The 13,000-nt window shown below is 43.5% G+C and overlaps 1 protein-coding gene across 1 annotated transcript in view; it reads left to right on the top strand.

Moving 5' to 3' along the window:
- The window catches only part of PSMA2 (proteasome 20S subunit alpha 2), a 161,210-nt gene that overhangs the window by 51,486 nt on the left and 96,724 nt on the right, over positions 1-13,000 (top strand). The window contains exons 2-3 of the mRNA XM_086964872.1: positions 2,154-2,230; positions 6,803-6,935. Coding sequence (XP_086820998.1) covers positions 2,154-2,230; positions 6,803-6,935 — 210 coding nt within the window. The remainder of the gene's footprint in view (positions 1-2,153; positions 2,231-6,802; positions 6,936-13,000) is intronic.

Below are 13,000 nucleotides of genomic sequence, written 5' to 3' on the forward strand. Positions count from 1 at the left end.
AAACTATTGCCATCGTAAATAACAAAGCTATTAATTTCGCTATTTTCAAAACCAACACATAAATAAAAAATGTGTAATTAACAATACCAATAGCTCAAACTTTCCTAATGCGAGACCTATTGCATTGCAAATGCTTGTTTAAATATACGGCACGTATGTGGCTGTCATGTTAAGTTTACCTGAGCTCAAGGAACATGCAAACTTTATAGCTGCTCCTTAAAGGCTTTATATGTTTTTTCTTTTTAGGCTATCTCTAGTCTGACAATAAACACGTAACCAGGTTACACAATGTATCAAACTGTTTTCTTCCGTTAGCACAGTGATTGTCCTTGAGAATAACCTCAGTTTTGGATTCTGGCCACTTTCCCTGTTCTCTTTCCAGTTTCATTCAGAACCGTGCAAACTATTTATGCAAATGTGTCCATTTCCAGGTTTGCATTTTTGCAGTAAAGTAGGTATCTGTGCTGAAATGTTCCTGTCTACAGTAGAATTTGATTTGCATGCCTCTCTTTTTGTCTCGGAGTTAGATGCGCTAATATCTAAAGTATTTGATATGGACCTCAATGCATTCACAGTCCATACTGACTTAAACTGTTCCCAAAGCATGGCACAAATTACCACCAGCTGGCCAACTTAGATGTCCTAAAAATAATTTAGGCGTGATCAGTCAGCAATTTGAGGACATCATGGTCTTCAAATGCATAACATCCAAATATGAGATGTACAGGGAACTACCAAGTCACCTTCAGGGAGCGTGCAGTTGTGAGCAGTACCATTGTACTTTATTGTAACTGGCCAATAAATCATGGATGGTCATAGCTTATTATACATATGCAGACATTTGGAGGATAATCTTGTTGCTATGTCTGCTTTTTTACCCAACTCTATCCAGGCTGCTAGGTGCGCGTTGCTTGATGTATGGTTACTGCATAATGTCCAATCAACTTTTCCATGAGCCCCCACTACATGGCATTTTAAGTATCCACTAACATCATGGCTACACAAGACTTGTATAAGGGCAGATTACATATTGCTTAAATAGTCCAGTCAAGTGAGCAAAAAGCTGAGTTGTCCCAAGTTAGCTGAAGAGCTTAAGACCTAGAATAGTTAAGTATGGCGTTAGGGATTATAAATTAGGCAAAGAGAGACTGCACACCCTGGAAGGCCATAAAAGGGCACTACAGAACAGTGAAGAGTTGGAAAGATGCTAGCGGGTTGGGTATGTGAGTGAACAAGCTATTGGGGTTTCCAGGTTGGAACAGGGGCTTATTTAGGCTGAGAATGGTATGGTATTTTGAAAGATTGATTGTTTTCGATCCTGTCTTCTGTACACTTGTTTGAGGAGTAAACCTAACTTTCTGTGAAGTTCTTGGTTGATTACATATCTTCCTAAATATATAATAGCTCTACTGCTTCATATTGCATTGGTTTTGGAGGCTGGTAGAGTAGCTCCAAATGTAGAGATGTCTGTAGTCTACATATATCACCGTACATCCAGTGACTTACTCTTATGGTGTCTTGCATTGTCTTGGTGATTGTCTCCGACTTGGTACACTGTAGCAGGATTCAGAAACCCTTGAGCAAGCTTAACATGTTTCAGAAAGGTTCAAGGTATGTTTTTTTTATTCTCTATTTTATTTTGTGGCTCATTCAAGCGACGCGGTTGAAGTAGGAAATTGTTAATACATTTAATGTAGTAGCAAAACATAATTGCTTCCAAGCACACTTTCAGGGATCTGATTAGTGCCTAGTGCCAACATAAATCTTCCTTATGGTCCTCTTTTCTTCCTAAATTTGGATAGAATACTATTAATAGAGAAATGTACTATTTCTGATATTGGATGTTTTCCGCAGCAAATATATTAATAATTTTTACAATAAAAGCATATCTCTATGTATTCTTTGGTACAGAACACCCCATTAAGTTACTTATGATTAGATACTTGATTGTTAAAAAAAAAATAAGTTTTGTAATCAAATCAATTCTTTAGTAAAGATTTTTCACCATAATTCAAGGGAAGTTCAGCAGTGTAGCATTCTAAATGTTTTGACCAAGCACTGTACTAATTGGTGCTTTCTGTGGATTGTATGTAGGTATCCCACTATGTTGGCCAAGAAGCTACATGTATAATTGGATTTTCTTCTTTTTCTAGCCCATCTGGCAAACTTGTCCAGATTGAATATGCGCTAGCCGCTGTAGCAGCAGGAGCCCCATCCGTGGGAATTAAAGGTAAGTCACTTTTCTTACTTCACATATAAGTTTTGTTGTATGCTATTACTCGAGGGGCGGGGGGGGGCAGAGTATCGACAAGGACTGACCAACCAAGAATGATCAGGTTGTGTCCAAAAAGAAAAAACATTTTTTTTAATTAACCCTCGCCCGCCAACCTAGTTGGTGGCATGCTTCATCATTGTGTTCCCCCCCACTACCCCCCCCTTCTCCCCCCCCCCCCCCCCCCCCCCCCCAGGCGTGAGTGCACCTTGCATGTGCTACGATGCCTGAACTACAATGGAGCTTGGTTTTTTGGTGGTGAGGTGAGTGTAGTGATTTAAACAGTCTATAGGGTCCCCTTCCACAAGAGAGTAAATTTAATAACTGGGCCCTATGGCAGGGTTAAAAATAAATGAAGGCGGATACCTTGCGAGTTTGGGTTTAGCTCATGTATCCAAAAAAGGGTCTACATGTTTCAGCCAGTAGATTCCATTAGCTGGCTTTCGTCCGGACCAAAAATTGTGGAGGTGTCCTCAGTCTAAGAGTGAAAAAGTGTGCACACACGCCAAGGTGCGAAAAACTAAATAGGAAAACGCATTAATTTTCAGTAGTTTACTTATGGCGCTAATTTTTTATTGCAACATGGATAGAGGGGGCAGTGCCTATAGTCATGCAGTCATCAAGGTCTGCTGCTCCCCATCATTGCCTATTGCGGCCTGTCACCGGGGATCCCCGGTATTGATACTCTGATTTAACCGGGGAAGTGGACTAGCCTCCCAAAACTCCTCTCTCTTGTTGATATCCATGTATGATATTACTATACTTATTTTGCTCCTATTATGAGTTTTTTTCCTTCTTCCTGACCTCTTAATACCCACTTGTTTATTGTGTAGGCCATTTACAGTTAATGAATTTTCATTAGGGGTGAATAGTAAGCATTTTTCATAACAACTGTAGTGTCTCTTTGCTTAAGAAAGGCGGTCAGGTATTACGGTGCCCTTGTACGGCTTCTGCAAACTCCACTAGAAAAGTGATAAACCTGTTACTGAATTTATTACATGGCTTAATCTCATTAGTTTGTAGCCCACCTCTTTAGCACCCTGATTGAGAACCTGCTTTTCTGGTTAACATATTTAGAATACTGCATTAAGCATACCCTGTTCGCTGCACTATTAAGGCTGCTGTATTGTCAGTTGTCAGTTCAACAAGTTGTACATTTCCACAAGGAGAGAACAAGCTGTGCCAATAGGTCTGACTTCAAAGGAATGGTGTGTGGCATTAGTTCTTAACCTCTGGTTGCAGGGACCTCTGTGGGTCTGCGAAGCCTTTTAAGGGGGTCCGCAGCTACTTAAACTAAATAATAACAGTTTTATGAAAATTCATATAAATAAAGAAGCAAATGTAAAATTGAAAATGATAAAACATTATGTAACTGCAAAGGAATTTGAAAATAGGGGCTAAACATTAAGTAAGTATATTCCGATTGATATGTGGAAGCAGTGAAAATGCATCAACAGAATATAGTGGTGATGACGTGTGGACTCAATTGGATATAGAAAAGCTCCAACCTTCCTATTACAATTACAATAAGATTTTGTTATATTTGTTTGTAAACTTAATATTTCATAATTTGTTTTTGTTTGAATGCTTGTTTCTGTATTTTATGTGTATTGTTTTGTGGTTCAAATCATCGAAAATGAATGCTTAACTAGGGTACCCACCTTCCTGTAATGACAAGGTAAGGGCCCTGGATTACAATAATGACTCGAGGGGGGAGTCACTGGTTCCAGAAAAGAAACAGTTGGGGTCCTCAATAGTCAAAAGATAAAGAACCACTGTTCGGTAATGTGAAGCATTGCTAGTAAATTGATATGTATTTGTGTAGAAGCAACAAACTGTCGAATAATGTTGGTGTTGGTTTAAAGGTAAGGTGACAGTTGCACTGTCAAGCCAGACTTAAAAATGCATGTAAGATAACTACAGCACTCCTCCCATCTGTGCTGCTGCCTGTGAAAAAGAAAGAAAAATATCCAGTTATCTAAGATACTATAATAGCATCCCAATGTCAGTTGTGTGCCATTGAAAGTTCAAACTTAGGCAGCTGGATAAATAAAATGATTACAGCTGTTTGGAGGGCAAGCGCTTGTTTTGTGGAAGCACACTTCTTCTGCCCAATCAAAATATATACTCCTGGTTCCTAACGTGGGCAGAGCCAAAGCCCCCTCTAGTAGTAATCCTACACTTGTCTAGTGATAGCTATGCTGTAAAACCAGCCAATAAAAAGAAGAGTGGTGAGTAATGCTAACTATAGTATATAAAAAGTATAGGGACCAAAGAGGAGGAGAGAAGCAACAAAAATCTATTTTGGAACGGAGAAGGGATGAGAGTGGAAAGTTAAAAACCTAAGACACAAACTGGTATGTGATGTAGAATATAAAGGGAATCCAATAATAAGAGAGAAACTGCAACTCTTCCTATTATATTGTTAGTTGTTTTTATGGGTTTGTACGTGATGTGGCCGAATTGGAGTTGTTGCAACCTTTTTTTATTTAAACAGTATTTTTGTTTACAGTGGATCGTGGGTAAAGCTCTCTGTTTTACATTTTTGATGCTTTTTAAGATAAATGCAAGCAGGAAACCCTTTATTTTCCAGTCTATTTCTTTTTAAATGTTGATAAAAATGGAAGTTGGGTGGTTTTGAGAGATTATAAATGCTGACAGCCATGACTGCCAAGTCAATAGCTGTGGCGATTTGACAAGCAAGGGGGTTACAAAAGAAAGAAATGTTAGTAAAGAGGCTTAAACATCTGTAGATCTGCACATGGTTGATACTAAGATTTTCTTCTTTGCTTAGAAGTGCATTAATTTATCATCTGTGGGTGTCTTTATCATTAAAACCGGTCAGGCATTCATGTTGGCACATTTATTGGTTAAATAAATGTGTACATAGTCTAGGTTCAACTTCTCTTTTATACAATACCTAATATAAATATGAATCAATACAGCTAAAATTTTCCAAACATACATATGGATAAATACCGATTAAAATGACATACAAATGTCATAAAATTGGGAGCACTAAACATGGGGAAAACATACTAGTTTCATAGTGTTTGTATACAACTCTGGTCACTAGTTTTTGTGTTCTTTTTTTTCTTCTTTTTGGAGTTCCAGGAGAAGACGAGAAGCAAAAAAGACGTAGGAAAAATGTTTTCATATGATAACTGCAGGAAAATGCCTCTTTTGCATGATCACTCCCATTTTCTTTGGCCCGATGATACTATTTTTTTACTCAGTGGACTGGGACTCTGCTAACCAGGCCCCAGTGCTTGTGCTCTGACCCCTAAAACATGTCGAAATTGAACATTCTCCTAATTGGCAAAATATAACTTGCTATAACATTTTTCTGTTATATACTAAACTTTGATGGAAAGATGAAAACAATCAAAACCCCATTCCTAGTGCAGCACAACACCTGAAGGGCAGTATAAATAATGCATCTGGGTTGTCTTCAATTCGTCTTCAAGTCAATGAAAGAGATGGTGCCACTTATCTCAATCCAGCTTCAACAGACAGCAGTAACACATTCAGCCAACCTGGATAAAACCATAAATGTTCAAATGCATGCTGTAGTTCAGTAACTGTGCCCAGGTTCTTTGGAACTTTACCCCATTGCCCAATAAACTGTCAACTTCTCCATCACTAAGAGTTGCCAAAATTTACAGAACTTTCGCACGTCAACTGGAGCATCTTTAGATTTTTCAACAGTTAACAACATTTTAGTAGTACGCCGCAAATGTGACAGTGGTGTACAGTTTTCTTTATTCAAACCCTCTAGCTGGGAGTGCCAGTACTATTACTCTCAGTTCATTGAGCTAAGATGTCCTGTGATTCCCCCCTCCGCCCCCACCCAATATCCAAGAATTTCTTTTCAGTATAATTGAAGGGAGCTTTCCCTCCAGATAGGCATAAATGAACAATAGCCTCTGAAGAAGCATAAATCTGGCTATGTTGAGAAAATTTTATGTAGGAGCTGTGCTTCTTGGTGCCACTGATATAAGCCTTTACAAGCTGTTTCCCTATAGAAGATTCTTGTCCGTGGAATATGCTTCTGTAGAGCTGATCAAACCTCCTTTCAGATGCCCACATTCAGCACATTGTCCCATCCTGCTCTAACTGCATTGCACTGCCGCAGAGCTATTTTGTGTATATTTAAGACTTGCCTCTGCACTATTATATTATCTAATGAGAAATGCATATTTGAATACCAGCCATGCGTAAACATTTAGTGGAGACATTAGCACGGCGTTGTGATCCTACTCCTCTTTTCTGAACAGTAATTCTGTACTTCTGTCTTCAAGCTAATCTGTCCTTCAGCTCTATTGTTTTGTATTAGGGAACATTTAATGTGCAGTACCCGTAAGGCATAGGCTCTTATCTTAGGGGTTGTTGGCCAGAGTTAGAGTAGATAAGCCCACATAATTAAGAGGTAGTAATACAGAATTCAGATTTCAACATTTTGATGTTGCTGTGTAGAGATGTTAAATGTTTGTATAGTGATTGAGCATTCCTGGAAATGTTTTCTTACAGCTGCAAATGGCGTCGTGTTGGCAACAGAGAAAAAACAGAAATCTATCCTCTATGATGAACAGAGTGTACATAAAGTGGAACCAATAACGAAACACATAGGCATGGTGTACAGTGGTATGGGTCCTGACTACAGGTATGCAACATAGATATGTTTTTATGGATTGTGTTAATGTAAGAAATTTTGTTGACACTCAACTACTTAATGATAATGGAGCACAAGTCAGTACGTACTATGTAATTATCTGTTGGACTTCATCTGTGAGGATCAGTCTTTGTTTATTTCCATCTTCATTTTCTTTTTTGATCCATTCCCTGCAATAGGAGATGTCTGCAATTCTCTCAGCTTCATATTAGTTGAATAAGAGGTTGTGGCATCCCAAAGCTTGGCAAACAGAATACCTATTTAATATCTTTGTCTCATATGCATACCAATCCACATTGCTAAAAATATTTTCAATTTTTGTCTAAAGATTTCTAGTGTTGCATAAGGCCATATAGTGTGTTCTGTTTAGCAAGCATTGTAGGAAGGACACAATCGAGTTTGAACATATACCTCAGCTCACATTTTTGAAATTGTGTTTTTATTTATGTACGTCCATCTGTTCTGTAAGGTGGCCTGTGTGACTTTAGTGCTGTCTTCATCATTACTGAAAGCCATACACTATAATAAAACATTTTGGTAGCAAACTGTGGTGCGCCGTTTATTAAAGTATGGCAGCCTGAGTAGGCCCCGTCTGCTTTCCTTCCTTTGCCCTTTCGGCTACACAGATCTAATTAGCAAGCACATATTTTCCAAGGTTTAAAAAAAAAAGCCTGCTAAACCGTCCTGCCAAAACATAAGCAGAGGAAGAGAGCAAATATAATAATTAAAAAATGGACGTCCAAGGCAAGAAACTAGTGCTGTCCGATGCAAGTAATCAAATACAATAAATGCCAATGAACAAGAACCAATGAATAAAAATACTTCACAGGCTAGTCATTCAGCTCAGAGACAGAAACACATGTAGAAATAACTCTATATCCATACATATATCACAATACTAATGATCAGAGAAAATTCCTCCCCGGCTGTAATATCTTCATCGTAGCCCACACAAGACTGGGGGATTCCCAATCACAGCCCTGGGGTCAAGAGACTTCCAAGCCGGGCAATGCACCACTTCCGAGACAAGAAACCAGAGAGAGAGAGAGAGAGAGGTGTAGCTTAGGTCACGTTAAACCCTATAGGTAGGGAGGAGCTACGCTAGCAACCAAGATGGCCGCTTAGGCTCCCGGCTCCGCTGACCTCCGTATCCTGTCGATAATCCTGATTTTACGCACGACCTCCGTGTAGATGAACCGATACTCACTCCGATGGTGCAATTCCGAAAACATGATTGTTGCTGAGCGTGGAGAAATGGACCGGACGGAGAGTGAGCCGTCGCTAAAGAAGATATTGGCAGCCATCGGGGCATTTCATTCCCATGTGGATGTCCTGATTCACAAAATGATGGAGTGCGTGGAACCGGACCTGGTTACATCTCCAGTATTACCGCAAGCTATGATTTCAGCTGCGACCATCTTGAATCTGAACGAGAGCCCCGTGCGACAAGAGGAGCAGCAGCCCTTGGTTGGTCTCCTGGAAATTCCTGAACCCAGTGTTTTGAACATATTGGCATACCTACCATCATCGCTGACTTTGGGAGAATCGATTTGCGTTCCCTTCCCGGAGAATCTTGTGGGTGATTGTCCTTGGACCTCTGTTCCATCCTTTCCCTCTTTGGTGACTTTCCGATCTTGGTGAAAACTACATTGGGACTATCCGTCCATGAAGGAGTGTTCCTGTGCTGCTGAAGTTCTTGGTAACTTGCTGACTTTGAATTGTATTGTACTGCATTTATTCAGGCTTTTTTTCACTTTGGTTCTCCTGCTGAAGTAATGGGAGGGGTTCACATAATGGTTTGGAAGGGCCAGGGCTGAGAGTGATCGCCTGTAGTTGGTATTACGGCCTTAATGGATGTAGGTTTCGTGGCTATTGGTCTCGCGGGAGGTTGGGCGGTGCATCATGGCTCCCCCTAATTTCTCTTTTGTTGATTATAGATATTATTGACTTTTCATCATAGGGGGTGCTTGTCTCTGGCAGGGGGAAAGGGGACCGGGAGCTTATATGGAAATGCCCTCCCCCACAGTTTCCCTTTTCTACTATTAGAATTTAGTTAGTTAATCTCTTTTGATGTTTTTCCTGTACTAGCAATATTGTCGAAATATCCTGATTCTGTTTTTCGAATTCTAATGTCTGGTTACCATGTTTCTTCTGCTGTTTTGATTTTATGGGTGGGAGGGTCTTGAGGGTCCGCATTTAAATTGTCTATTGTTTGTAAGGTTGCACGTCTTATTCCGTATTCATGACCGTTGGCCTCTCAGGGACTCTTCTGTTGCTCCATGTTTATCCTGCTATCAATCCTGTTCACCCTATTATCAACATATGTATGTATGGCACCGGATATGTCTGTTCCTTTTTTCTTGTTCAAATAATAAAAAGATTTATTAAAAAATAAAAAACCATAGGTAAAACTCCATTTCACTATGTACAACATAATGCACATTTGCGCACCACTGCCTACAGCACTATTCTCTCACCCTCCAAACCCCCCCACTCATGTTCTGTTCCTGGCAAGGCAGTTCTGCTCTGTGAAACTCCCACTCTATAGCTACAAGGAGACACAAAATGAAATCACAAGGCAAAATGCAGAAAAAGATGTTGTACATTCAAGATAGAGTAAGTTTTAAAAAAAAAAACTTACGTCAATTAAAACAATGGTAGTCAAAGGTCATCATTTGGTCCCACTGCATAGTAGTGCATGTAGCACTACACACCCATCATTTGCATCCACATCTGATCACATTTGTTGCACAGTAAAAATGTTCTCCTGTTATTGAAACCCATGCTGGTAACTGTTGTTCTTGTATGGATTAAAGGCTTAATTATATTTGTACGTTCGAACCTCTGATCAGCAGCCCCCTCCCCTTATTGAAAAAAAGAATACTGCTGGTGTGGGGGTCCTTGAGACCTAAAGAGGTTTGGAGGAGGGTCTGTGTGCCCACCTGCCACCCCCTATCAATAAGCATGTTGGCCCTGAGGCCTGTAATTGTTGAGTAGGGGGGTCTGCGTGCCCCCTTTGCTCAAGCCAGCTCCTCTCCTGTCCTGTCATTCTGAGGTTTATAAATTGAGTACCATAAAATTGCACAATAGCAACACTTTTTATGTATAGCACTATATTTTTAATGGAGCCTTGGTAATAAGTGCTGTAGTAACAAGTTATTAAAACAAGCATTTGCAATGCAATAGATCTCGCATCTGCGAGAGTTTAAGCTATTTGCATTTTAAATGACCGTGCCTTTTATTTATCAGTTTTGATAGTTAACACTTAAATAAGAGATTGTCATTTATAATACCAACAGCTAAAACCCTTGTAAATGGTAGACTTTTTCATATCAAAGAAGCGACCACCGGAGAGGGCGTGGCTAGCAGCCGGCAAGATGGCTGCCTGCTGAGAAGGCTCCGGCGACGAGGTGCCCTTCCTAATTAATCCGGATACTTATTCTGCATACTGATGAGAGGCGGGGGCTCCCGCGGGCGTCCGTGACCGAGCGGCACCGATTGCCGCGGTTCTGACAAAAATCCGCAGACGAAAACCGGGGTCTGCTGCGACCACGAGGTGGCGGCCTACTCCTTCCGAGGAAGTCGTGGCCTTGATTAGACCACACGCCCGGACGGGCAACGGAGGCGGCGGCGGGACTGCTCCAGGCCCATCCAACGACGACGAAAGGAGGCTGATAAGCTCCCCTACTCCCCAGTAGAACAGAGGGGCTGGTAACGATAGCCCATAGCCCATAGCCTCGAGGCTTGTATCGAGGGGCGGAGAGGCCTGTGTGTGGATTACGGTCTTCGCCCGGGGCCTCTCCGCACGGGGGCGAGAAAAAGAGAGTCCTAGCTGGAGTGGCGGAAAATACGTCCTGATTCCCACCCCTCCGCCCTCTTTCCCCTTTCCCCGGAGACGCATCCTGGACCGGCCGGTCCTCGGGCCACTCGGGGGACCTCAACCTTGGATTACAGCGATACCGCTGAGGGCATACCACTCTGACACTGGGCCCAGTGGCCGACTCTGCAACCGGAATACGGCCGGTAGGGGACACTTGCATTGTACCCTCCCCCGCCCCGTACCCCCCCAATTGGTCCCGAAGGTGGGAATTCATTGACTCTTGCAGACCACAAGACCACATTGTCATCACACTGGGGGAGAGACCTGGATTCTCATTGCACAACGCCGTGGTGGAACTGTGACCCCCCCCCCTCCCCCGGGTCGCCATGGACTAGACCTGGTCCCCCCCCCCCCCCCCCCCCCCCCCCCCTTTTCAACCACCAAGCACACTAAAGATCCTGTGTGGAGCAGAGTGCAGCACATACAGAGCCTTCGCACCTTGAAAGGTTGTTGGTCACACGCGCCACCACGACAACGGGCGCCCTCACGCGACAGTCTCCACTGACGACCCTGGGTGATGCCGTGGCAGGCAGAGGCCCCAGAAATCAAAATAGACAAGCCAAATTGGATAAATACGCCTACACAAAAGACTGTCCTCCACTACCTGAGGGGAAAAACTCGTCGAGTGATGCACCAGGAGTTGGCACCCCCAAAAAAGTAACTCTGGAAGACATAATGGCAGCACTCGCCAATGTACAGACCACGGTGGGTTCCATCTCCACAGATGTGCCGTTACTTCGCGCGGACTTTCAAAAAATCACCACCAGGGTTGCAGAGGTAGAGCAGACCACAAAGACTCTAACCAGCGACACGGCAGTGTTACAGAAAACTGTCATACCACTTGAATCGGAGAATAAAATGCTGGCCGAAAAGTTGGACGACCAGGAAGGGCGCTCACGCAGAAACAACGTCCGCATTTTGGGCATTCTGCAGAGTGAAGGCACCCAGGCCATGGAAGAATTGATATAAACCAGACTGCAGCCAAAGGGACTTTCTACTTTCTTTTCTGTGGAGCGGGCGCATAGGGTGCCGGGTGGACGGGCCAAACCGGGGGCGTCCCCCAGGCCGGTGCTCCCGCGCCTGTTCAATTTTCGGGACAGAGATGTCATTCTCCAGACTGCGCGAGTTTCCCCACAAATTCGTCTGCAAAACTCCTCGATCTCCTTCTTCCCTGACTATACGGCGGCGGTTTCAAAACGCCGTCGCAATTTCCTGGAAGTAAAAAAAGCACTACGAGCCCGAGGGGTGTTTCCAGCAAAACTGAGAGGCGTGGCTGAGGGGAAGATATGGTTCTTCGAGACTCGTGAGGAGGCCTACGACTGGCTTGAGGGATGGTGGAGAATGGACGGACCCCAGCGCGCGAACAGAGGACAACGCCGCCGGACCGATGGCCACGCCGCCGGACCGATGGCCACGCCGCCGGACCGATGGCCACGCCGCCGGACCGATGGCCACGCCGCCGGACCGATGGCCACGCCGCCGGACCGATGGCCACGCCGGGGGCAGCCAGGAACTCTTTCCGCCTGAAAAGGACAACTCGCAGAGAGTGGACGCAGATGACCTTGGCAATGGCTGAACCGGACCTGTGGAGAACAAACTGTAACTAGGACACCTATGTGTAAATGACATTGTACATAAGACGGCTCTGGACACTGGGTGGATGCGGGCCCGGCCGGAAAGGAGGGGTTGCACTTTCACTGGACTTCGCACCCCCTACACGCAAGTACACTGTTGTGGGTTGGGATGGAGCACTCTGGTATGTTGGCAGTTCGAAGTCCGTCGGGCAGGGAGGCAGGGAGGAGGGCTGGTTTCCGGGGTTGGGATCTACAGATTGTTCATTTTTTTAGTTTTGGTTTGCATCGGAACAGACACCATAGCATGGTATTTACTGCTTGTTAGATCCTCACATGACATGACTGGGTTACAATTCCCATATATCTTTCATCACTTTAATGGTGACAATCACGCCTCACGCTAACGCCCGGGTAGAGGCCCAGTAGTCCCGCTAACGGTGCTCACGTGGAGCGTCCACGGACTAGGGGACAAAATTAAAAGAGGGTTGGTACTGCGAGCCCTGAAACGCCAGGCTCCCACACTGACACTTCTGCAGGAGACCCACCTCACGGGCGCGGCGTGTAGGGCGATGGACAGATGGGGGTTCAAAATGGTGATACAC

This window comes from Lissotriton vulgaris, chromosome 4_1 (assembly GCF_964263255.1).
Source record: "Lissotriton vulgaris chromosome 4_1, aLisVul1.2, whole genome shotgun sequence".
NCBI classification, from domain to species: domain Eukaryota; kingdom Metazoa; phylum Chordata; class Amphibia; order Caudata; family Salamandridae; genus Lissotriton; species Lissotriton vulgaris.